A 27,571-nucleotide genomic window follows, 5' to 3' on the forward strand; every position below is an offset into this window, starting at 1 on the left:
ATATTTGAAATGTTTTGGTGAGACCCCTTGTCTCTCCCTCTTCTTTTGTCTCTGGGTTATAGAGTGTTTTAGCTTGTCTGGTGTCTCTATCACAAACACTCTGTCCCCAGTTTCCTGTTCTGTTTCACTTGTACCTCAGAGGTTTTTGCCCACAGTATTTTGACGACCCCTCTCAACCTTTGGTCTACGTGCCATCTCGGGTCCTATGTGATTCTCGTGAGCTATCCCACGAATCCCTTCAAGGGGGAACAGACAATTCTGGCCCAACTTTTTCTGGGCTGCTTCTAAATGGTTAGTGCTCCTCTGGTAATTTATATTAATGCTGCGTTTTGGGCTTGCACCTGCCAGCAGACGCTCTGAGGGACTGGCGTCCGAGATGTCGCGGAGGTGCTCATCATCATCTGTGTCGGCATCAATGTATTTGCTGATGGAGGAGTCATGGAAAGTAAAGACAGTTGGGGCCAGGGTGGTGCTATCTGGAGACTTCGGCGGGGTCCTGCTGCTGGCAGTGGTGTAGACAGAAACTTCAGGGCTTAACAGAGAGCGGTCTGACACAACCGAGGTGTCTGAAAGCGGGGATGGTCCTGACTCCCCTTCGCTGCCACAGCCTCCTTTGTGAAAAAGGCTTTTTGAGGAGTTCCCGGAAAAGAAGAATTTCCTTGCGTTCTCCGAGCATGAGGACTTTGCAACAGAGACAGGAGTCAGCATGGGCTCACGCTCTCCTGTGGTGTGATGGCCTGTTTTTGAACTGGCGTGCAGGTTCAAAGCTGTGGCTGGACTTTGTGAGAAGCGGTTACTTTCCTGAACACCAAGGTCCATTCCTGGACTATGGGGGAAGCGTGTATTCTCCTGGAAGTCTGTTGCACAACTGATGTAGCTGTCAATGCTGGACAAGCTTTTCATGTCCCCAACACCTTCTCTGGTTCCTAGGACTGGTGCTCCATGATCTTGGATGGCCCCCAGCTCTATCTCATCCCTCTGTTTGCTGACTCTGGAGCTCCTGTCTTTAGCATTAAGGTTGGGTTGTGACTGTGTCTTTGCCATCTGGTTGTACATTTCCTCTAGCTTCTGAACATTTAACCTTTGTGGGCTGGTGGCTCTGGCCTTGCTGGGAGAGCCTAACTCCTGGCCGTTGAAAGAACGGTTCGAGCTTGTCTCTGATACAGCTCTCTTTGGAGTCCATTTCCAACGACTCGGAGAGAGGTGGTTGTCGTGAGGCCTCTCGCTCTTCTCCACAACCACATCCATCAGTTCTGCACTACGAGCAAACGCCTCTTTCAAGTTCATTGACACAATGCTACCATTTCTCTTTGCCCTCTCTAGGGCCTCCCTCCTCTTAAGTGCTTTCTCTTGCCTCTTCTGCTCCTTGTAGAATTCAGAAAAGTTATTTACAATAATGGGAATAGGTAGGGCAATCACAAGTACTCCTGCTATACAGCATAACCCACCCACGATCTTTCCCAAGAGAGTTTTAGGGTAGATATCTCCATAGCCTACAGTGGTCATAGTAATAGTAGCCCACCAGAAAGAAGCTGGAATGCTTTTAAACTTTGTGTCCTCCTCATCCTTCTCGGCAAAAAATACCAGACTGGAGAAGATCATGATACCCATGGCCAGGAAAAGAATTAGAAGGCCCAGCTCATTGTAACTTCTCCTGAGGGTGAAGCCCAGAGACTGAAGACCGGTGGAATGACGGGCCAGCTTCAGAATACGCAGGATGCGCATGATCCGAAAAATCTGAACCACGCGCCGGACGTTCTGAAATTGCAGCACACTCTTGTTGGATTCTGTCAGAAAGATGGTGACGTAGTAGGGTAAGATGGCCAACAAGTCAATGACATTGAGAGGGCCCTTAAAGAACTTCCACTTATTGGGGGAGGAGAGGAAACGGAGCAGGTATTCCATGGTAAACCAGGCAATACACACAGCTTCCACGTGGGCCAGCTGTGGGTTGTCCGTGGACTGGCCAAACTCATCCGTGTCCTGCAGCTCTGGAAGGGTGTTCAGAGACAGTGCAATGGTGGACAGCACGATGAAGAGGATGGAGATAATGGCCAAGATCTGAAAGACAAAATTATAACGGTAATATGAGTAAAGATCAGAAAATACAAGATGCTTGAACCAGCCTACTTCGCAAGTACCTCTGAAAGGCTGAGAGTAATGCTGTTTTAGAGGCACACCAAAAATGCTGCTATGATTTAGATTTTTCCATTTATTGCATTTTGCATGATGTTTGTAATGATGTTTGCTCTTAGCGCTCTTAGCGTCTTACATTTTTTGCACAGTACTGTGCAGTATAACAGTTTAAATCACTGTCAAGTATGCACTTAAGCATAAATGTTTTATTGCGATTAGATAATCAAACTGTATGCACAATAAAAGACATGCACCTCCAATGTATTTATGAAAAGATTTGACTGCAGCACGAAAGATGGTAAATGAATGTCAATAATCTTACAGTGTAAATAAACCTTCAATAACATGACTGACTGATTGTGGGATTGGCTGAGAGTTAATGGACTAGGTCGACTTCCACCGCTTATTTATTCATGGCTCACTTATCAGCCTCATCCACATGAGTGAGTGTGAAAAACAAAAGCATCTCAGCATCACATATCTGACCTGGTGAACATCCTCTCCAGTGTGTCAAAAATTTTAATTTTAATTTATTTTATTTTTAATTGAATTTTATAAAATTTTACAAAAAACATCGTTTCATGGTGACTATGATCACAGATGGGGCCCTCAAGAGCTGAGATGTGCTCTTTCCTGCAGTGAAATTTGCATGCTCAGATAATTAGGATGAGCTTACCATTTTCACACAGTGTTGACCCTACTCCCTACTGGCCAAATCAACGACTTGGTGAATCATGATGATGGAAAAGCCTTCTGTGCTACCCGTTTATAATTGAACAATTAGCTTAAAACAATATCCTTGTGCTATTTTACACAGCTTTCACCTTCTAATGATCCTCCCTAGACTAAGACAGGAGAGACCCGACTGTCACCTGACCGTATAGTCAACATGCAGCAGTCAAGAGCACAACGTCCTCGCAATCCACTGCATTAGATAATGCTGATGATTCACATTACGCAGTGTGAAGAACTGGGAAGTCTGTCAAAAAAAACAAAAAAAAACAGTAACCTTACACACACACACACACCCACACACACACACACACACAACCCCACCCACACTCCACCAACCATGCTTACAGGCAAGTACGTGGTGGCAGACTACACCTCTTTTAGCACCATATGACAGCTCTCCTCTCAAGCAGTATTTGCGGTGTAAACAGAAAACAAAACACACATACAAAAAAATAATTTGACTTGCTTTTAAGTGTTTTAATCTTGCAGTTTCGAGCTTATTGAGCTAAACAAGTAACAGTATAGCACAATGGGAAATGCACGAGAACATGTTGCACTGCCATTCACTCTGCAGTATCTTACCAGAATGCTTTTATGTTATCAATGCCATATCACAGACTAAAAGGGCAGACTTAAATTGCCAAAACACATTTTAATTTCCACGCTTACAGAGAGTTTTTTATGCAATTTGGGTAAATGGCCTATCAATGTTTTGCTTCTGGAGACACTGGGGGATTTGTAAGGCTTCCGTTCGGGCTGTGTATAAAATATGCAAACTCTTTTGATCTCTTCCCTCTCTCTTTTGATGAACTCAGACATTAGCGTCCTTGCCATTAATAAATTTCCTCTAAAACCGGCGAATGCGAAGGACACAAATCAAGCAGCTCTCTTGTGATCATGACGCTGAGGTATAAGAGAATAGCTCCTGCCTGGCCTGAGTCACGATGAGTCACGGTGTAATCCAGTCTATATTGTGTGTATTTAGCATAAACTGACATTTGACAGCAGATCATCTATTCATTTACAGGGTCAAGAGCGGGACTGCTTCGTGAACTGTGGTCTACACTTGTTATATTAAAAGTAAATGACTCCAAACTCCAAACAGCACAACTTAGATGATGCGTAGGAGGTTGTAGCTAGAACAGTGAGCCGGTTTTGGCAATAGCCCACACAAAAAGAGGTTAGGATGTTATATGGTGAAGTAAATCACAGCACAGTTATAATACTTTCTCTAAAAGATGGGTGCAGATGAGCCTCAGACCAGTGTAGGCATATATTAAAGGCACCCATGTAAAATTTAATATAGAGGAGTACAAAATGAAATGCGTAATTTGAATTATAAATTATTACCTGTGCAAAATAATACACTCCTCCTTTATATTCTTGTTGAGCTTTATCAAAACCTCACCAATGAACTGGTTCTACTGGTTAAACACACAGTCCCTGGTGTAAACAAACAGACCAAAGGCCGGCAATTGATGCAGGGTTTCCCTACAAATAGTCCAGAGGAAATTACGCTGACGTAAACGGGGCGATAGCAGCGGCTGTTAGAAAGTTATTTGACAGCCAGGTCCTTGACAACGGTCTAATAATTCAGACTCCCAGGTGTAAAAGTGATGGCTAAAAAGGCAAACCTTATCTACGACCAATCAGAGCAGGAGGACACTGTTGCCATAGCGTCATGGCAGACCTGAATAATGACCCTATCTGTTTATTTTCTTCCCTCCGTGCTCTTCTCCCCCTGCCCTGCCCTGGAGAAAATCCACTTGAATCAAACCCTTGAAGAGCAGAGAGGTGCTGGGACTGGAGAGGGAGGGTGGGCTGATGAGGGCAGCACAAAAGCGAAGGGGGTAGAGAGGGCGCAGCGCAATTATGATGCCATTAAAGAGAAATTTGTTTTCATAAAGTTAATAACAGGGTGTTGCTTTACCTACTGTATCTTCATAAACAGGCCGCGTTAAAGTTCACCCATAGGGTATAAAGACACAACCGAACTGTAATGAGCAATAAACGAGAGACATGCTGCTAATAAATCCCAAACTTGGAGGCGTTGGAGATTGTAGCTATGGAAGAGCAGGGCAAAAAAGGACAGAGCTAATAGGATTGAGAAGCTATAAAAAGGCCTTTAATGAAGGCACACTGGTGCTGCTGGGTAACGTTACGGATATGAGGTTAAGTTCCACTAGGAAACCCTGCACATTTCCCACCGGCCTATATGTCCCTTTTGCCCCTGCCTCTAACACCCCACGGGGACTCTCTCACGCTGCCTGGCTCGCCTCTATCTCTTTGTTTCCCTGAGACGTTTGATGTCACAGGGCGCTAATTTCATAAAACGACTGAACTGCAGATCCGAGACGACCTTTCGCAGCATATAAAGGAAACCACAAACAAACACATGTCTAGAAAAAGGTTGAATGGCGCGCTAGACATGATTCTAATGGCATCAACAGAATTACTGGCTATTTATAGACTCTCGGCGGACGCAGAGGCCCACATAACAAAACATAGTGCTCATAGTGGCTGGCCGCACCCAAGATGATGCCCTTTATGTCTTGCGGTTTGCCTGCGACGAATGCTTTGTTATTGGACACAGAATCAGCGAATGCTCATTGGTGGCCTAATAAAGGCAAGAAAAGATGAAGGGAGGGAGATATATTTATATCTAGAGGAGAGGAGAAGACAACATGTGTGCAAGAGAGAGAGAGAGAGAGCAGACTGACAGGAAATCCCACTGTGGCACTAAACAAAGCCCGATCACACTGGCTTGTGTCTCTCACGACACACTGTCATGTGGGCCAGCCGACACAATAGACACTATAGGACAAGGTGACACCAGCCCTCATTAGGCTGTAGGAGGAGATCTTCCAGACACAACTGCTGTGAAGGATGCTCTCAAAGCCCACCCAAACATAAAGGTGGGAGAGACTTTATTTTTTTTGGACATGGAATAAAGTATAAGCTTTTAGATGTGACATTTATTTCACAGGGAATATTGGCTCATACACTATGCATACACCTCGTTCTTCTCTCCAGGGGCGTACACATACGAGACTCCGGAAAGGGGTTATTCATTTACAATTATTTCCGGGCGTCTGACTGTGCTTGTGCTTGCCGTTTGCTCCAGCACCAGCTCGCTCAGACACAGTGGCCTGGTTTCATGTTGGCTCTGTCCCAACGACTGTGATTAATTTTCTTTTTTTTGCTACACCAGTTTTGTCAGGGTCGGGCCTGCTCATCTGGGCGCTTGTCCAACGGGGATAGAGCGTTGAACTTTGCACCTTTTATATATAGATATAGACTTGAGTAAAATGAGTAATATTTATAAATCCCTATTATGAAATCAGTGGTGCAAATGTGAGTAAGGAGCTTGTTTTCCTTGCCACTGAGAGACGAGCTAATGTGCAGAATATAAAGCCTGTATTTCAGAGCTGCATTTTTTTGGCCACTTACATGCAACAAATAGACCTGTACCCACATACTTATGTTATATAAGAATATTAGCATTTATTTAAAATTATTCATTTCTGGCGTATACAGTGTATCAGTCCATTTGTTGCCTTCTTTTTGCCTTTCACGAATGAACGGTGAGTTTGTTCAGCTGCTAAAAACACGAGTATATTCAACGACTCATCGCGGGATTTTTCTATCTGCTGTTTTATGCTGATTTCAGGAGAGCTTTTAAACTAAAAAGAAAAATAGCTGCCTGCGCCGGGCTGGAAACAAAACTGATAAAAGATTTAGGCCAGAACTCAATACTAAAGCTGCAAAAATCCAAACTATATCCTGGAAAATACAAACATCTGGTCAAAATGAAGCAAAAATGTAGTACTAGCACAAGTAATAAGTCACCAAACCAAAGTACAATATAGCAGCGCACTAAACCAGAGTGTTGTGTATTGGTTTGGGGGTCAAATGTTTTTTTTTTTTATAAGAGGATTGTGTTATTTTTCTATGAGCAGTTTCGGCACTCTTAGAAGTGGTTTAGTCAGCTTGGCGTGAGGTTATTTATTTGGTTAGGTGCAGCTCAGGTTAGTATTCTCACACTGCATTAAGTCTGGTGGCATCCCAAGAGCTCAGGAACTCCCAGGCTCCCGGTGCTCCGAGTGGCACCTTCCTCATTAGCAGCAGCAGGAGCAAGAGACACACAGCTGTGCTTTAATAGTGGAAGCTCCTGTTCCTGTGAGTCCCAGTCCAGTCGCATTTTATGTCACCAGCGGTCACCTGGTGGACCCGCTCTAAAACTTTTAACACTTAAATAGGTGTCGACCGAAGAGGTTATTTTTTGCAAAGGTGCATCTATTTTCGGTTGAGTAAATCCAGGTCTCGCTTGATTACTGAGACCCACCGACAGCTGACTTGCTTTCCCATCATCCCCTGAGCCACATCGGAGGCCACAGGGATACCGTGCAGCACTCTCCCAGCCTCGACTGCCAGCCACCGTCACCATGACAACCCCCTTGAAGCTCGACAGGAGGTGGCTACGTGGACCTGCTTGTGAAAAGCAAGTCTGACAGAGTCTTCGTCTCTGTCTCACCCTCCCTCCCTCCCTCCCTCCCTCTTTCCCTCCTTGTATCACCCATTTGTACCTGATTCAGAGCTCACCCTGCTTTGAACCATCTGTACCGCTTCAGTGTCTGCTGGTTCTTCTCTTATTTGTGTCAGACGGCTTTTTGAATTTCAGCATAGGTTGCAACAGTTCAGTTGGCTAATTTTAGCCCCTGGCACCGTGCCCCCATTACTGAACCCAAATTAATAGCCGCCATTATTATGTGTAAAGAGAAAGAGTACTTCATAAATGACTCTGCAAGGCAGTACCTGCCTTTGCAGATGTTTTCACATGAACACACTACTCATCGTCACCTCCTCCGAGTTGTTACCGTCAACGGTCAATAGCATGCGAGTAATAACGTGAGTGTTAAATAATGAGGAATAAATCACACCCCTGATTCTGAATGTAGACTGGCTCTGCCTCTCTGCCTGTGAAAGAGACGGGGTTTCCATGGAGACGGGAGGAGACTGTGTCTTCCACATTTCCCCCAGCATGATAGCTTGAAATGCACGCACACACATTTGCAGAGGCTCAGCTGTAGTCTCCCCACCCGACATCACTTCTTAACTTTGAACAGCGGAGCCTCGTTTATCTTAACCTCCCACAACTTGCCAAAATGAATGACTTGCATCTCTGGCCTCGTCTCGGGAGATGCTGCCAGTGTCTCCACGATCATGACCTTCCTTCTTTAGGACATTAAGGCCACACTGCACATCTAGTTCTTATATGTATCTCATAGATGGTCAGTATCATATGATAGTTAAGAGTCTATTGATGAATTACCATGATTTATGTGATGTTTAGGCTGAATGAAATATATTAAATTTAAACGATTTACATTACAAACTCTACGACTGCTTTAACTGTGAGTACATTCCACATGTTTGTAATATTGTGTTGGAAACTGATCCTCAGAATTTCAACTTTCTGATCTTGATTTTTTCGTATTTCTATATTTTCTAAGAAAACTCCATGTAATTCTATGTAACAAGCCATTTCTGGAGGGGGGGGGGGGGCTTCATCAAACTTTTCCTAAACTCGTGCCGTACTTGCATGCACAAAGTGCACCACAACCCCATTCAGTAAACCACTAATGTACATAGGAAATCTATGCCTGTACCATCCATCTCCTGAATGAATCCCACCTCATCTCCTCTCCCTCTCAATTATTCATGCATTTCAGATGAAGAAGAGAATCCAGACTCAGCATCTATATTTAAACTCTGACTGGTCCATGGTGGTTGTATAAATAGAAACAGTATACGGTCTGATGTGCACTGAAGGAAGCTGTTTTCATCAGGAATTGCTTTGGGAGGACAGCATTTATGAGAACTGGAGGGAGATTTGAAGGTATATTGATCGGTGTTGTGAGGGGACACATTTAGATTGAGGAAACATAAGATTATCCTGCAGTGAACATGGTAATATGTGCTAAAGCTTTAAATATCCCTGCTGCTCATTATAAATAACATAATATTTCATTCATCTTCAGCCGCGACTTAAACATCAAGATTGCTCAGGGATGCTGCTTCTACTAGTTCACCCAGTCTCGCAATCCATGATCATTTGTTCCGGGCAGAAATCAGAGAGTCACTGAAAAAAAAAGGTAAACACAAGAAAAGCAAAGATTGATTTGAAACGCAAAGAGAGATGCCGAGAGGGAGAGACGCGCACGCGGTCAATCAACAATGACGCCTGAATAGAAGGCAGCTGCAAGTCTCACAGAAATGACAGTTGCCATGGCAATAGTGACAGTGAACTTTTAAACATTTTAGTAATGGCAGCAAAAGGAAAATAAAGGAGGAGAGACGGAGAGAGCGTAAACACATTTAAAAACAGAGAAACAAAGACAAGAGCCGCGCGACCTGCACTGAAAGACGTGAATGTCACATGTTCTTTTCACGGGCAAAGAGCAGTAAAGGCAAGATTACTCTTAATCCTGCACTCAAACACATGCTTACTGCAGATATTCAACTTACTAACAGCATATCACTGCATATTTCACAGTTGGTGAGAGCTCTGCTCAGTGGCCATTCAGCCTCAGTGCTGGTAATCCCTTTGAGAGTTACACTCAAATTAACATGCAAATCTTTTAGGTTTTGGTAATTGGGCAGCGAGCTATAAGCACATGTTTTCTGCATTTAAAACAGCCCCTGTTGCTCCCAACAATTTAATATCTGTCCATAATGTCAGCGCATGACACATCTAAGAGAGCATGGAGCATCAGGATGTCCACAATGAACACTCCATGATCCAATTACCAATGCGCACAGTACATGTGGCTCTGTGTTATAATAATGTAAATTAATCTACATGAAGATAACTGACCCACCCTCCCTTAGTTACTGTTGCTATGCATTTACACAGTGGCAGACTTAATTATTCTCAAAACAGGAGGTTTGAATTTGTTTGATGTTGGAGATACTAGTGAGCTTATTACGTCCCAGTGAAACAGCTATCAGAGGGCTATTTGTTTCCGCATATTACAATGCTTGCTGTAAAAATAGAGCACCGGCAGCACTGCTCCAGAAATCTAGCAGTGCTGCTGGTGAAGGAAAGACTCAAGGGTAGGGAGATTTGAGAAAGCGTTTCATTGGATGCAAAATTAGTTTACGCCCCTGAGTGCAGGGTGAATACCTGAATACCACTAAGAATAGCGACAATACGACACATTTTTGCAATTGTTGGGCTGTACAGGTGAGGTATAGTCCAATGCTGTCATACTGAAGAAGTAAAGCTTCTCATGTTTTGCATTGTGTTTTATTTTTCTGTTATTTCTACATATATTTTGTTAACCGTTTCCTTTTGTGTTGTAGTTAGCTTGTCCTTCCTGTGTGTCCCTGTCCTGATTGTTTTCACAATCTGTGCCTATTTACTCCAGTATGTATATATTGCCTGTGTCTCGCTTAGTCCTTTGCCAGATCATCCTGTCTTATTCAGTGGAACCAGCTCCGTCTCAGCCTTGTTCTGACCAGGTCATAGTGTTCCTTGAGCTTTTGTGATTTTCCTTATTTATTTAACATTTTGTTATTTTACCTTGGATTGCGTTTTTCCTCGAAGAGAGAGATTTTGTGTTACCGGCTTCCTCTGAGTCGTACACTTGGGTTCAAACCTTGTACAGTCGTGACAAGTGCAAGACATATAAACACATACTTCACTCTTCAACCTTGTCGTTCTTACGTCAAACAGTATTTTGTTAACATGTTTGTCTGGGTTTGCTGGAATGAAAACATCTGCACAGCCAATCAGTCGCTCTAATCAGCATGTGACAACACTTTGTTTTTCTGGAATTCCAGATTGCACTCACAAAAGTAGTTAAATAAGAGCCTAGCCCTATTTTCTGTCATTAAATATCTACTCAAAAACATATTAAAAAAAAAACATCTTTTAAATAATGTTACATTCGGTTGTAAAGGTTTTTAATCACACAAACAGTTCAAGTGTTTCCAAATCTTTTACCAGAGAGCTATGATAGAATAATTATATAAGATTTTGCTGCAATATAACAAACTACATCGGGTATTTGCCATGAAGGCTTAGTGTTGTGTCTGTTTCAAACTAGTAAGGTGAGTGAAGGGACTGATTTACTGGTATAAAGCCTAACCTTTTATTTGTGGAAATGCCCCAAATGATAGAAAAGGTAGCAGAAATTCTTTCTGTGTGTACAAGCCATCTGTTACGCCACAATTACATAAACATTTAAGTCTGGGAGAACATTTAAGTCTGTTTCTTGTGTTGTGTGTAAGTATAGATAGATTATATAAAAACAAAAAGCAATGCGACTTGTCTAAACTTAAAAGTGACTTACACTCGGCGAAGCTTGACAGGTCTGCCGCGTCTACACAGCTACAGTTGCTTTGATCGAATAATCACTGTTTGGATTAAGGGTTTATCAAACAGTCAGTCTGAATTTAGAAAAAGACATAAGTAACTCCCGATGACAGACTAGACTTAAAAATAATCTCAGCACGGCGGTGCGTTTACGGTTTGCGAGCCATACCATGTGTGCGCCTTTGTTTGGGTTTACATGTCGAAACCTGAAAGTAGTCCGAAGCGCTGGTGAAAGTGCTGATCAAGGTGAAAGGCTTCTCGCACCGGCAGTCAAGTGCTCTCTCCGTACGCTCACAATCAGCCCCCGGCTTGATGAATGTCTCTCCTTCACCTTAGTGTATTTCCATCTGGCCTTCTTACTTTCTTCAAAGTCATCCATCCAACCTTTCCACGCAGCCCGCACGGCCAAGTCAAATCCGCCGATGAAGAAAGCGGCCACAGCTACAACAAGTAGACACAGCTTCCTGTGAGTTCTGATTTACAGACTGTGTTGTTCTGTGCACATGTATAAAAGTTAAGGATTGGATGCAACGCGCAGGGACCATATATCAAATAACTTTTATTAAGGTAATGAACATGTAACTGTTAAAGACCAGTCACTCCATGGGACTCATAAAATGTCATGAACATAAACTTACCTTTTTATGCTCTTACTGGGTGGCAGGAAAGACATAACACAGTATGCTGCAGAATAAAGCAAAGCCTGTGTGCTAGTTCAAGCGAACAACTTCGAGCTGCGCTGATACGCAAGGTGCATGACAAGCTGTACTTGATGCAACGTACAGTATATCCAGTGCACCATCTGGAACTGACAATACCCTACACATTGTACAGCTGTACTTTGCTCCTGCAGCAGACAGACGCAAACACTTGCCACTGTTACGACTGCTCAAACCATCTCCGCCTTCAGGGGAATCAGCTCTGGAGAAGTAGGCTTACACATGGTGCATGTGAGCCGATTTGATCGTTTCCGGTCTACGTTCGGGTTCTTATCGTTCACCCCAGCTCCTTGCTAGGCTAGGCTCAGCTCCCGTTACTTAAAGTATTCTCGCTGCTTCACAGACATGCCTCCTTTTTCCTCCCTTAATTAAAACCTTCACTGTCTCGTAATTATAGACACCTCCTCACTCGGTCACTCGCTCCCAGCGGGTTTATCGTCTTGTAGGTATTGCCAGTCTCGGTCAGTCAGGCAGCAACGGTTCTGTCTCTCCTTGCTCCAGGTAACCAACAGAAGTAACTATGTTCTACTTTGCTGGACAGTGAGCAGTGGATAGAATGAGACACGTTGCATCCATATGGACCAGTTGTGACATGCCAGGATATCTGTATGAATACCTCGATATAAAAGACAGACCTAGCTGCAGTGATATCACCCATCGGTTGGTTGACTGAAGTATTTGCCAGTTTCCTGCTTTTTTTTTTTCCTCCCTTACAGCCAGAAGTGACCATATATTATTGGGAGGGAGGAGCTGGGGACGAGCGAGCGGTGGATCTGATGCAGGACCCAAGAACTTCTTGTCACCGCCTCCAGTCCAGTGCCTCCAGTGAAGCCAGGCCCACACCCAAGCATAGCCATCTTTGAGGCCTAATATCTGGAATTGTTATTTTCGAGCGCCACTTGAAACTCAGACCAGAAGAAATGAATGAATACCTACTGCCATCATAGTGACTAGTTCACCATTTTTGAATTGAGGTCTGAGAGTTTTTGCAGTCAGTAATTAGTGATAATACACACTTCCATGTAGCTTCACTTTTAGACCCAGTAGCTATGTCCATCTTTTACATGGTATACCATTTGCTGGTAATATTCTCAGTACTCACTGTAGCACTTGAAACAGCATTATAAATAGTTGCAAACTTGGCATGAATCTTTTCTTTTTCTGCTTTTTTTTTTTTTGTACAGCGTTAATTCTGGGTGGTCTGTGTTCTCACTGGTGGGCTCTTCATTCTTCAAAATGTGACCACTGTTTTGACAAAATGGGTTTCCACCCACCACATAGTTTATCTATATCACAGTGGATCCAGACGTTGGTGGAAACACTGGCTATGGAGCTGTCAGCGGCCAGAGTAAGAAGATCTAGTGGAAGGGCCATTCAAATCAGGAAAGAGGCTCTAGAGTTAGCCAAGACCCTAATGTAGATAGGCATGTATGGTTTTTATTTATTTTTTTATTTTTTTTAATGATTTTTTTTTTGCAGCAGAGGAGGGTCACATGGGGGGCGGGAAGGAGTTAAGTGTAAGGGGAGGGTTGGAGCTCTCCCTGAGCAGTTCTTGGGTCTCATGATGTTGTAGTTTGTTTTTTTGTTTTTTTTGAATTTTTCTTCGTCTGTTTTGTTTGTTTGCTGTTTTGTTTGTCTTGTTTGCCTGTTTGTCTGTTGTATATTATTTCTGCTGTTGTGGGTGTTTCCTACAGGATGTCTAGTTTTTCCATTGTGTTTGTTTTGGAACAGTTGGTATGCCTTAGTGTCGATTTAGATTATGTTGTCTGGAACATGTATGCATACATTTTGTGTGAATGTGTATTATTGTGTATTGTTGAATGTGTATTAATGTGTATTGTTGAAAATGAATATAAAAATAAAGGAAAAAAAAAAAAAAGGGTTTCCACCAAAACTGCAAGAACTATTTCCAGAGTTGCAACATCTTATCAGTTTGCGCTTTCTTCCCAGTTTCCCCGCTGACTGTCAAAAAAGGGAACATTGTTGCCCAAACGGTATATTTTACTGTATACCGCGTCATGTGATTCAGCAGTTGTGACACTCACTGATGAGCACTCTGCTTGATGGCGAGCACTGACAGCGCTTCAGTGTTAATCACTCACTCGCAGACTTATACAGCACAGTTTTAGCTCTATGAGTGAGACAGCATTTCAGTGAACGACCTCTACTTCACTCCAGCTGTAAAACTGAAAGCACCATCTCTTTAATAAAACATATGATACACCACATCACGGCCTCCTTTTTTCCACAAAAGAAAGAACGTGTATAAGTCACATGCAGAACGGAAAAACTATTGTTTTTCTCCTTCTCTTTGTTCTTCTTCTTGTTTTAATCATACATGTGTTTTCCCAAGAGCATCTGTGTCCCAGATTGTTTTTTTTTTTCTGCAAACAGGGCACCTCAAGATGGAAATTAATTGATAAGATTTGTTTTTTTGATGCTGTACTTTTGTTTTGTTTTTTGTTTTTATTCTTTCTTCGCTCACACCAGAAGCCAGATGCAAAACAGAAGCTTTTGTTCTCTTCACCTCTGGGAATGTGGACGAGTGTCCCGCATATGAGCCTCAGCCGTTAGAATTTAATCTGGTCCGAAGGCAACCAAAAACTACGCTGGCAAAATAATCCGTGAAACTGATTATCTAAGGGTTTCCCGTTATTGAATCTTACAACATTTAAACGGCGTAAATGTGCCTAATTCTTGACATTTTTTAGGTTCTAGCAACTTTCCCAGTCTTCATTGGGTTTACAAGAAGAGTATTATTATAATGTGATAGACACTTGGCATTTTAATTAAACACAGCAAACATAATCTGAATCAAATACTAAAATACAAAGTATCAGTAATACTTTAGTTATGTAAAGATATTTTCTTTCACAATTATAGGAATACTCTCTGTGTGATGTGAAAAAGTCTAAAGAGTGGAACGCTAATTGGACCTCAGTAACTAAATGAGGATTTACTGTTTGTAAAGTTTAATGATAAATATTAAAGAGATCATTCCTGCCGTCATGTGAAGCCTTACAGATACAATCCTATGACGCACATAGATTCTATAAGAAACGGAAATTTGACAAATGCCACGCACTGACGAGACTTAATTTGATGTGTTCTTACCACAGGCTAAAAGAAGATTGAATATTCAACTATTTTCAAGCTCTGCATGTGATTTTTTCCCTTAGTCACAAAGCAGCTTCTTCATGCTCTGTTTGCCTGGCTCACATTCAGCCTACATGTCTCATGTTATTTTCTCTTTCATGTTTACAGCCACTCCAGATCCCTTTGTTTCTTTCTTCCAGTTCCTACAGTCTTTGGCCCTCAAGCTTCCCTCCTCTTGGGGACACTGAAGTCTTAGTGTCTTTCACTCAGTGCTCACGTAACAGCTCAACTTCAAACTGAATGAACAATGGATCTTGTCTTGCTTTGCAGCAGCAGCAGCGTGGGACTCCGGACTATACCTCCCATGCCTCACCATCCGCAACCGCTGAAATGGACCTTTGAATACAACCGTAGCATTAGATGCAGGATTGCTGCTCTGATGACCGCTACTACATCATTTATGAATTTTTGTCCAAACAAACAGAACATGTCCGCTGAAATAAATCCCACAATCGTAAATTGAGCAAACGAAAAAAGCTGTCTTCATTAAAACAGTTCTGTTGCATGATAACACACCGAAGCTGCACCTCAGAGAAAGCCTAAAAAAAGAAGAGATGACGCTACAAATCTGCTACAAAATGCATGACATGACTTATAAAGTGCGCACAAACACAACTCAAGCCCTACAACTTCAGACGTCCGCACGGTAACAGTGAATGAACATAAAATATGCAGCACACTGCATAAAACAGCTACTGCGTACTCCCAAACTCTTTACTAAACTACTGTCTACCATTAACCAGTTATAAAAATCAGATCCATAACATGAATGATTATCATTACCTTAATAATCTTCACCATTCTTGGTGATTTGGTGATATCTTCGCATAATTTATCCTTAATGTATCAAATGGCAATTGCCACAGTTGGAATTAGTTTGTTGAAGATGTTAAAGTTAAAGATACATCAGACCCTTACTTCTGTTATGTACAACACAGCCAGCAGTCTGTTGACAGTGACAGAGGAGGATTGCAAGGCTTTCAACTTTTTGGATACTTGTATAAAATGAAAAAAAGATCCCCAGTAGTATCAAACCCACAAATTATGATCACATTGCATTTCCCTTCAGTGTTTCAGCATTTTCAGCTCATTTTCATTTCACTGTTTGTTCACTTTCATCAACATCGTTTCCAGTAAAACAGTTCTGATACTGCCACTTTACATTATCATCAGAGCACTACAAAACAGACAAGATTAGCCACCAACCCGGTGAACCACAGAGGTGCACTGACAAGCTAATGAGGTGGATATTTAAGTCAGAAGTTGGAGGGGACCAAAACTGAGCCGAAAGGTGCGAAAAATTTACTCCAGGCTGCACAATGATGCAAAATTTGTGGATCATGTAGCTATCCTTGTTCTTAACTGCTGTGTTCTGGTATCACAAAGCTCACTTTGGAAAGGTCGCCATGGTAACCTCTCCTGCATGGCTAACCTGGGTGTCAACTGACTATATGCACACTCACACACGCATTCCGAGTAAGCCAGCTACTTTACTTCCGGTGCTACTTTCGGCCTTACTATACAATGAACTCGGCATGGCGCTTTTCACTCAGTCTCTCCAAGATTTGCCTTGAATGACCGTCAACGACGCATTAGTCGTTAGTCGTATTCTTCAGTCATTGTGTCATACAGTTTTTACTTGTCTACTCACACTGTGTTTCTTTACGGTCGCCCTGAAGGTCAAAGCACGACAAAACACAACGACATTACAGAAAACACAATGACATTTCAGATTACGGAAAGTGTAGGGACAGTACTTCTTGTTTCTGATTGGGCAGAACACGTGCTAAAATATAAGCTGATGTGATTGGTTGTTTCGCTGCCAGTCAAGTAGCTTTGTGAATGGTCAGGAAGTATGAGTCTTTGCCAAATTTCTGCATGTCTTGCGGAAAGACATTGGCATTACTTAAAGAGGCCGAGGGGATGCACGATTAGGACGTAGTTGCCCCGTCTCTTCAGTCCTAACTCCTTCAACCGTGCTTTCAGGGTTCCGAGGGACATGTTAATGTCATGATGGGTTGAAAGCATATCAAGAATGACATTATATGTATGTCCTCTTTCAAAATATTCCTCTATTAATGCCAACTCATCCTCTATTCTTTCCAACGTGGTTTAAAACTCGTGCACGGACACAGCGAAGTAGAAACAGGAAATGGCATCACACTGTCAGGTTCTGTCCAATCAGAAACAAGAAGTGTTGTCCGTACACTGTCCGTAGTCTGAAGAAAAGCCAGAAGCTGCTTGTGCGTAAGGGAAGGTTAAGCTGCAGGTTCAGTTTAGGCTGGTTCCAGACCTGAGAGGAACATCAGCAGAACTGAGCATGAATGAGACAGGTCCATGTCCACCAAATCAAGTTTCTGTGGATCCAACAAATACTCAATATTAATATATACTGTGTGAAATCCCAACAATAACATATTATACTACTGAGTCAATAATAAGATTTGTTCTGTGCCATCGGTTCGCTGGAATTTAAACATCCTTTTGAGAGTGACTCGAATGACTCCGGAGCTGGCTGAGATCTTTCTGGTACCCCTCTGTGCGCACAGCTATGCTATTCAAACTCGTAAACAACCTGACCAGTCAGTTGATGGAAATTTTATTTTATTTCAAGTAGTATTCCTGACATTGTTGATGTTAGTATATCCCATTCAATTGCTGTGATTATGTGGAGTTATTCTGTAGAATAACATAATTTGGTTATGGTAATGGGATATAAACACAATATACATCGTGTTCCCTTTTTATTAGCAAAATAATCAACCAGTGGTGGACAGTAACGAAGTAAATTTACTTGAGTACTGTACTTAAGTACAGTTTTTGAGTATCTGTACTTTACTTGAGTATTTTTGGGGGATACTTTTACTTTCACTCTTCTACATTTGAAGGACAAATATTGTACTTTTTACTCCACTACATTTCTGTTGATGCTCTCGTTACTCGCTACTTTTGAGCTTACGTCAGCTGATTATTTTTTTATTTATTGTTTTTTTCAAACTTCTGAGAAAATAAACTGTTTCTGCTGATTTGCATATGGTTTGTCTTCGTCGTATACGTCATGCCATACAATCCATACAATGGAGGAAGAAACTGGAGAAACACCTGGAGAAACTCCCACCGAGCACCCGAGGCCTTATCTCAAACCCATGTTTGAGATTTTTGCCACAAAAACTGATTCGTTTCAGTTTAAATGTTTGTTGTGCTTACCGCGAACAAATTATATCACGGCCTACAAGAACTCGTCTTCCAACCTGAAAAAGCACGTCGCGGTATGTAGAGAGAGACTGGGTGGGTGTGCGCGTGCGTTAGAATCGCATCAGTGGATTGTATAATGATAATAAACCTACTTTCCTTTCCTGTATTTCCTGAGATACTTTTTAAATACTTTTACTTAAGTATTTTTTTAAGCAAATACTTTAGTACTTTACGTAAGTAATATTTTGACTAAGCTACTTTTACTTGTATTGGAGTAATATTTGACAAGGAGTATCTGTACTTTTACTCAAGTAGTGAAGGTGTGTACTCTGTCCACCTCTGTAATCAACACACTGTTAATTAGTGCAGTCAGCTAGACAAGGCATTAACAACTTTTCTTTCTGCTTTTCTTTGCTTTTAAGTTAAAGTGTAAATCAGAAAGAATCAGAAGAAATGCAAAAAATAGTCTCTCCCCACTAAAGATACACTACATAATAGTTACAATTACATTGTAAGTAATTCACCAATCAGGCATAACATTATGACCACCTTCCTAATATTCTGTAGGTCTCCCTTGTGCCTCCAAAACAGTTGTGACTCATCAGAGAATGGACATGGGCCTTCTGAGGGTGTCCTGTGGTGTCTGGCAACAGAATGTTGTTAGTGGGGGCCTTTGGATCCTATGTGTTGAGGGGAGGGTCCTCTGTGGATCAGACTTGTTCCAGTGCATCCCACAGATACTTGATCAGTTTGGGATCTAGTGAATTTGGAGGCCAGGTCAACACCTTGTGCTGTTCTTGGGCGGCTGTGGCTCAGTAGGTAGAGCGGGTTGTCTACGAACCAGAGGGTTAGCGGTTCGATCCCTGGAATGTGCCACATGCCGAAGTGTCCTTGAGCAAGACACTGAACCCCCAGTTGCTCCCAGTGCGTGGCACTGGTGTGTGAATGTGTGTGTGCTTGTGTGAACGAATGGGTAGATGCATCCATGACTGTAAAGCGCTTTGAGTGCCAATAGGTAGAAAAGCGCTATATAAAAGCAAGGCCATTTACCATTTACCATTCTTCATGTTTTTTGAGTTGTTCCTAAACTGTTTTTGTGTGTGTGTCTGTGTCAGGCTGCGTCCTGCTGGGGATGGCTGCTGCCATCAAGGAGTGTCATTGCTATGAGGTGGGGGTGCCTGGTCTGGTCTAGGTGGGTGGTACATGTCTAAGTAACATCCACATGAATACCAGGTCCAAAAGTTTCCCAGCAGAACATTGCATTGTCACAAGATGGTCATTGTTATTTACTTCTCCTGTCAGTGGTCATAATGTTGTGACTGATTTTACTCTATTGATCTCAAATTCTTTCTCTGCATTTGACCCATCCATTTGTTCACACAGTTATGCATACACTCAGAGCAATATGCTGCCACCTGTGTATTATTTGAAATATCAATAGGCAACTATTTGTGAATAGAGACAAGATAATATGTCAGTGTTGTGTCCACAGCTTGTCCCGCTCGCTTGTAATGCCCAAAAAGCAGGAAATTCAAGTTCAAGACACAATATCAAACAAATATGTTCTTGTCAATTCAACCAAATTGACTTGGCTGCCACATTGTTAAAAATGTTTTTTTATTTAATTTCTCCTCCCAAAAAGCTAATCAACTCTTCTCTATATATGAGCGCAAGCATCTTCGATGTGATTTTTTAAACTGGATTTTCTGATGCACCAAACTGTTGTTGGCTGAGATATGCAAATGACTTTGGCAATCAGGTTGCAGGATAAGGAAGGCAGCCATCTTTCTGCATTAAAAGATCATCGTCATAATTTCTCAGCCGATACATAAGTCCTCCGTGTGCCATCGTCCATCTGGCTAAAAGTTATGCTGCTCTCTGGCTGTAAAAGTTTCTTGGACACGTAACACGAAATCTTCACTGCCGTTGTAATTTAGTCCAAAAATATGGTTTTGACTCCGGCTTCCTCCCACCGTCCAAAGACATGCTTGTTAGGTTAATTGGTGATTCTAAATTGGCCGTAGGTGTGAGTGTGAATGGTTGTCTGTCTCTCTGTGTTAGCTCTGCGATAGACTGGCGACCTGTCCAGGGTGTACCTGATGACAGTTGGGATAGGCTCCAGCCCCCCTGCGACCCTTCACAGGACAAACGGTTACAGAAAAATAAATGAATGAATGAATGAATAATCATGGTTTTGTTGTTTTTTTCGAAAAGGTTCACTGAGTCTACCAGCAGCTCTGACTCCTACACTTTAGTCTTCGAGCCTTTAACGTCGGTGAGTAGGATGTGTAAGTAATGTTACTGTCATAATACCTCACTAATACATCTTGACACATACATTAGTAAGGTAAGTAACGCTATTAATTATATTAATTTAAAGACAATTTCACTCTGAATGTCAGCCTTATTTTTTTGAGCCTTTCACTATGTGTCTGTGTAGTCTGGATGGCTGTGTGTGCATGTGTAACAGAGGGTGGGGGTATAGAGAAAAGAGAAAGTAGAGGAGACAGTGAGATATTTTTACATTTAACTCCATTACAAACTCCACAGATTGTATTTCACTGCATTAGAAACTGTGTGCTTGGCAAATTTTGGTGCGTGTGCTTTTGCATAATTGTGACAACAAAAACGGTCAAAGGTCAGAGTGGATAATTAATTCCCTACGCGCTCCCATTTCGATAAATCTATTATGGGTAACACCGAAATATGGGCCAGATAGCATAAAAGATTATGAGTTTATTTCAGCTTTAACCTTCAGAGGTTGCAGGAGAGGCTTTATAGCTGCTTTTCAATCTGTCTTCAGGGCAAGTAACAAGAGACAATAAGAGGCACTGCTGTTGACAAGGAGACGGTGTGACAGGCGGAGAGAGCAACCAGCATGAAAGCAATCGCTGGGGCACTCAATCTTCAAGCACATATGATCCCAGCTTACATCTCTGCACCGCACAAACCCATACAACACGGACAAATAACCTGGGAAACCCTGATATGTTACTTCCCCCTAATCTCCTATCAAGCACAATTGGTGACTTCAGTACTGCGTGGTCACTCAACAGCTTCCTGCTGGAGACAAACATGACTTGATACTCACCTTCTCCTTCTCAGTGGTCTTTGAAACATGTAGGACTTACAGCTATACTAAAAGGTACACCCTGCAGCTACTTTGTCGACTTATAATGTTATGATGTTCACGATCAAATCGCAGCGACATCAAAGCCAATACCGAAGCACTATCTCCAGTGCTTCGGTATTGGATAACAAAAATTTGACAGCGTGCCTTAAAATATTCATTGGCAGTCCCTGAAACGGTCGTCAGGACGTACGAGATTAGGAATGTGCTTTGTTCTCCATACTGAAGGCTGTGTCTCTGTTTTTGTCTCACATAAACGTGCTATTCCATACAAAGTAATGGAAGAGTTTATAAGATGGCATAAGGCTAGATACATGTGCCAGATACAAATGAACTGGAAATGATTAATGTTAATTCACAATGTAAGAACAATTTCCTCTGGCGCTTTTTACTGAGGAGTTCCATTTACACACACAAAACATTAAACAAGACTGTAAAAGTCAGAAAATTTCTTTGCCACAATTCTCAGGGATGGACTGCTATTAATCAATATGTCTGGATAACATTAATTACTTGATCCTCAAAACTGTGACAGGCAACCTAGCCAAGAGGCTAAAATTATTCATTTTTATCAAGTTTTAAGATGTTTTGCGACATTTGATGACAGGCAAGATAACCGAGGTAGACTGCTAGATTGACCAAAGTAAAGCATTAAAACTGAAAACAATAGTATGCCCAAAGTGGACACTTGGGGAACACCACAATAAATCTTACTTAGAGAAGGTTCTGTGTGAATATGAAAGTGTTACTACCCAAATACATACCAAAGTGTCCAGACTGTGATGACAAAAAGGAGCACTAAAATCTTGGCAGGGGCTATCCTAATGCTATGGCTAGCTAAAACTCAAAGCTGTTAAAAACTATTCAGGGCTCTTAAAATAGATGCGAAGGTCGGGGTGAACCTGTGTGTCCTTCCCAAATGAGGCTGTCTAGCCTCAAAGAGACCGAAAATAGACGATGAAGAATGCACGAACGCTCAAAACCTTCGGGTTCAATTCCATCTGGGGCCTTTCTGTGTGGAGTTTGCATGCTCTCCGTGTGTCCTCCCACTGTCCAAAGACGTGCTGGTTAGGTTAATTGGTCATTCTAAATTGGTCGTAGGTGTGCATGTAAATGCGAATGGTTGTCTGTCTCTCTGTGTTAGCCCTGCAATAGACTGGCGACCTGTCCAGGTTGTACCCCGCCTCTCGCCCAGTGACAGCTGGGATAGGCTCCAGCCCCCCCTCACAACCCTTCACAGGACAAGCGGTTACAGAAAATGAATGAATGAATGAATGAATATATTTCATAGACATTTGGATTCTTTATAACTGTACAGAGGTTTGTTGGTCTTTTATGAGACATTCAGTCTGAGAATTCAGGCAGTGGAGGATCCAGCCCATGAATGTGTCTTGTTTTTTATGACTTCCCATACATCATCTGACTAGCTGTGACTTTCCAGCTGTCAGAAGCAGTAATAAATTCTAGTCTGGTTGCTTCATGTCACAGATTCTGTTGCAGACTGACTTATGAGTAGGAACATAGCCAAACCACGTTTATACCGCATCATAAGTGTGACATGAGAGGAGCATAATTGAAATTTGTTGCCTGCCATCTGATGCACAATGCCCACTGATGGAGTGGGAACTGTTAATTCTCTGTCTCCAGATGCATGAAGGACAAAAATGACAGTGATTTTTATTTTCAGCTTTGGTTTCTTCTTTAAATCGTTTTATAGCCGAACCCTTGATAATATTGCATTCCATGTTTCATATAAGTATCAAACAGAATCTAATATTAATGAAAACTCATTCTAATCTGATGACCAATAATACAGTAGTTTGGTTTTTATTAAAGGCCACAGCAGGTGGAAAAGGCTTTTCTCGGCGCCAATCTGACTGTTAGGAACTGCTTTCCCAGCGGTCAGACACAATCTTATTTCATGATGACTCAAATCTGATTTGAGCAAGAGGCAGACAATGCTGTGGCTTCCAAAGAATGTAAACAGAGAGAAGGGAAGCTTCAAATTGGGCCCAGAGTCTCCTGGAGAATAATTAATGTGACATTTCCCTGACATTTAGTCAGAGGTATAGCAGAGGAGCCTGAAGAAAAGAGGCAGGAAGGAGAGATATGAGGCAGCGAAGGGAAAAGAGGAAGACAGGAACGACGGCGGGGAAGAAAGAACACAGGCACGGTCTTTTTCCCCCAACATCTTGAGAAATATCGCAGCTGCTATCGACCTTCTAGTGTTGCTTTGTGCAGACAGGAACCGAGCAGACGTGCAATTACACACGCGCAGATACAGACCTACAAATAGACCTACTCTAATGCTCAATAGACAGACTCCTTCAGTAATGATAAAATTGTACTTTTGTTGCTTGGTAACCATTTGTTTTGTGGTCATTTCTACCATTCATCAACTGTTTATGGGCTGTTGCGCGTACATTCCCACCTCTGACCCAGGACAGGAGAGCACAGCTGATGAGCCAGGACTGGGACAGTTTGTGGTTGAAGCTGGACCACTCAACTAGCCCACAGTTTGCTCCAGTCTATTAAAAAAATACCTAAGACAACGCATCACACCCGACTTGTGCTTTTAGCAGCTGGGTCTGTGGTTTCACGTTGCCCTTTTAAGCTAATTAGGAATTTATAAACTCTGTGTCAAGGTTTTTCTCTGGCACACTATCCTCCACGCTATTATAACGATGCCAAACCAAGCGATGATGTGAATTAACGGCATGGCTAAACTCTTTTTAATGGATGTACTTATCAATGGGAATATATTGGGAGCTATAGATCTGCAGGAAGCACAATGAATAAGCGATCTGCTGTGTCATTATTCCAAGTGAAGTGGCGTATCCATCTGGGTCAAGCGCTCCAAAGCGCTTTGCCACAGATATTTATCAGGGTGTGATAATGGACACAGCAACGTGTGGTTGAATCAGAGCGGTCATCTCCTTTTTGTAGGCTACAGCACTTTCTTAGCTCTAACACAATAGTCATTGATTTTGTGTGTCTCTGATTCCTATGAAGAAGACAATTCACTGACAGACTCGCAGCACTCGTCTCAGTCTGTTTGCGGGTGAGAGCTGACAGTTCTCACGAATCCTCGCTGCAAAGCATCAAGCCAGCACAAATTGCTAATAGTTACATTTCCATTTCCCGCACGCCAAACAAGCTCTGGCTCTTCCCCTAACACGGCACTGGAAAGAGAGAGCCTCCTCTTTGATCGCTCCAGTCCATCCTAGAAGAGTGCGATCAAAGGTTGCTCGTGCTTAGCGCTGGTGCGGTCTCCCAGGTTGCAGAAGCAGGTGTGGCTCTCAGTAAGGGGGTCAAATATATGTTTTGCACCGACTAAACGTGAGCACAGCTGATAGGATAGGAGTCGGCAGATGTAGCCTTCAGATAAGGAAACAATGTGCACTAGAGTGAGGGACGTAATTATTCAACAGATGGCTGTTACAAACAAAATGCAGGGCTACGTGCTCATTCAACCAGATACTGAATACTATTAACAGCCAAAAGATGTTTTAATTCTAGCAGCTGCTGTGCTGTCAAATTATTTTTTTTTATATATATTCTTTGCTAATAAAGTGCTTGAGCAGTATGCCCAGACCGCATACTGTGCATATAGTGGCTGCTCAATTTCACTTGGCTGCCTTCTCAGACTTAATCTTGAGCTAACCTTACCAACTAACCTTTTCTTGGTTTCCAACAATTCTCTCCTGCTAGTTGTGCAATAATGTCACGTCAAATCCGTCCTCTCACACGCACTGATTTATCTGAATGATTCAAATGATCCCAAATCATTTCTGACTCCTTTGTTTATGTGCGCACCAAGATATAATTCAATATCCCCAGCCTTCTGCGAAGGCTCTCCAATCCAATTGTCTGAGAATGATGAGTGTTGCTGTCACAGACAAACAACTAACAGAACGCGGAGGATAATGCAAAGAAATTACTTCAAAAGCCAGAAATGTGTTTTATGCTGAGAGTGTTGGAAGCAACGTGACACTGAAATTATATATTGATGTATGGCCGATCTGAGCATGCATCTGTGCATGTAAATCTGCAAACCCTGTGTGTATTTGAAAGTCTGTTTTGTGTGTAGGGTAATGGTTAGGGTTGATGCTATAGCAACTGACGCTTGGTTTGATATTAGAGCAATAGCAGATGCAGATGATGAATTTTATGCCGTGTGCATCCAGACAGCCATTTTCATTTCATTTTTCCGCTGCTAAACTCATCCGACTGTTAAGACGTTTTCTTTCCAGTTCTTGAGTAACACTAATGGCGCTAATGGATAATCTCACACACATATCCTGCACTAATAAATCATGTTGACGGGTTTTCTCTAACGTCCATCCTTTCCATGCTCGGAACACTCACAACACAGGTAAAGAGCAAAACATTCAGAGGTGTCCTGATTGGTCAATTTTGAGCAACTGTAAATGCCTTTTAAAAAGGCGTCAGTGGTCAGTTTTATGGGTGCAAAATTGGATAGTCACACAAATGTGATATTTTTGTGTGCAAAATGACGTGATCCCTCAGTAAAGATGAAATACGTGTATATTACAAGACTAATGGCCTGCATAGAAAGCAGTATTGCTTGTTACCCAACGCTTCGTAGCTGCCACTTTGGTTTGTAGCTGACTAGTCGCTTGTGGACATTCCAGGCTCTGGTTGCCAAGGTAACCCTCGCCTCACACCACAAATATCTGAAATATGCAACCCCCCAAAAACAAGAATTCTGGTTTCATAGTGGATGTTGGAGATCGATAGGGATTGGAACAATTCATCCTAAGGGGATCATAAACTTAGTGTATATAAAATACTTCCTCCAGTAGTTGCGGAGATTTTTAAGTCACTGGACCAAAGTGGTCGACAAACCAACAGACTGACGTTGCCATCCACAGAAAAAAAAAAAAGATGCATCTGTTGGCCTGCACATATCATCATCATCATGTCAGAAGATGATTGTTTAAATCAATCACACACTCACACTCCCATGGCAATTACCTTCGCTGCAACAGATGAGCTGGGCTTTTCCAGGAGATCCCAGAGTTTCTTTCGTTTCTCGGCGCAGCAGGTGTTGTCAAATTCTTCTCCCTCCCTGTCTTTTAAATTGTCGGCCTCTCTTTTGAGCTCCTCGTTCATCTGCTCCTTTTTCTGGTGGTACCTGGCCTGGCAACACGACTCCAGGTAGATCTCGTCGATGCCCCAGTAGTCGAGCTCTTGACTAAACGACAGGGCGCACATCTCTTCCATCATGTGCAGCTTGCCCGTGCGGTAGAAGTTCAGAATTGACGTGAAGGCCCCCGGGTGCCGGTCGAAAAAGTACTCGTTCTCCTCCAGGTTGTAGTCGTCGCACACTTCCATCAGGGAGTCGTGGGAGTTGCAATCTCTTAGCTTTCCCAAGCGCGTTCGTGGGAGCCTGTCTAACGTTCGCCACAAGACTTCGTGCGGGAGACCCCCGACATTCAGCCTGACCCTGCGGAAACAGGACTTGCTGCGAATGATGTCCACCGGTTCAGGGGGCAGCGATGATGTTGACCTGGAGCCGGCTTTATTTAACTCGGCCAACGACTTCTCCATGATGACTGTAGGTTGAGGAAGCATGTACACGGCCAGGGTTATGGACTACAGTTGATCTTCATTTCATTCATTGTGGTATCTAAAGGAATCATGGTACAAAAACAAACCATCAGTATTATAAGGTTTGGCCCATATCTAGTGACATGAAGGATCACACTCATCACAGACTAATATGGCGAGTATCAGGTTGTGGTTTTGGCCCCATGCAGGGGCATGACCCCAGGAGAAGCCTATCAACCTGACAACCTGAACTCATCCTTGTTTTTTCTGACTTCTCTAGTTTATGTCTACCTCTTGTAAAATGCTCTATCACTTCAAACTTCTATAAATCCTTCAAATGAAATAATCCAAAAATGTCAAAAAGACAAGAAACGCCGACTTTTTAGTTGCATGTTTTCAAGATATTTTACTATTAAATACCGGTAGTATTATTTATAGCATTATTCAGTTTGGCTTTTTTTTCCCTTCTGCTTCTTTTCTGAATCAACAATAAACCTATCTTTGGTGAACAGATGGAGGTTACTGAGATGACTCACGCATATTAAC

The 27,571-nt window shown here is 42.3% G+C and overlaps 1 protein-coding gene across 1 annotated transcript; it reads right to left on the reverse strand.

The window, feature by feature from the left end:
* Window positions 1–17: 17 nt before the first annotated feature.
* On the reverse strand, window positions 18–27,188 carry kcnb1 (potassium voltage-gated channel, Shab-related subfamily, member 1). The gene is made up of 2 exons (XM_084543056.1): window positions 26,450–27,188; window positions 18–2,061 (listed from the first exon to the last, which is right to left on the reverse strand). Exons 1-2 carry the CDS (start codon window positions 27,047–27,049, stop codon window positions 136–138), a joined length of 2,526 nt encoding a protein of 841 aa, XP_084399182.1. The 5' UTR covers window positions 27,050–27,188; the 3' UTR covers window positions 18–135.
* Window positions 27,189–27,571: the final 383 nt, after the last annotated feature.

This window comes from Chelon labrosus, assembly GCF_963514085.1.
Source record: "Chelon labrosus genome assembly, chromosome: 4".
Taxonomy (NCBI): domain Eukaryota; kingdom Metazoa; phylum Chordata; class Actinopteri; order Mugiliformes; family Mugilidae; genus Chelon; species Chelon labrosus.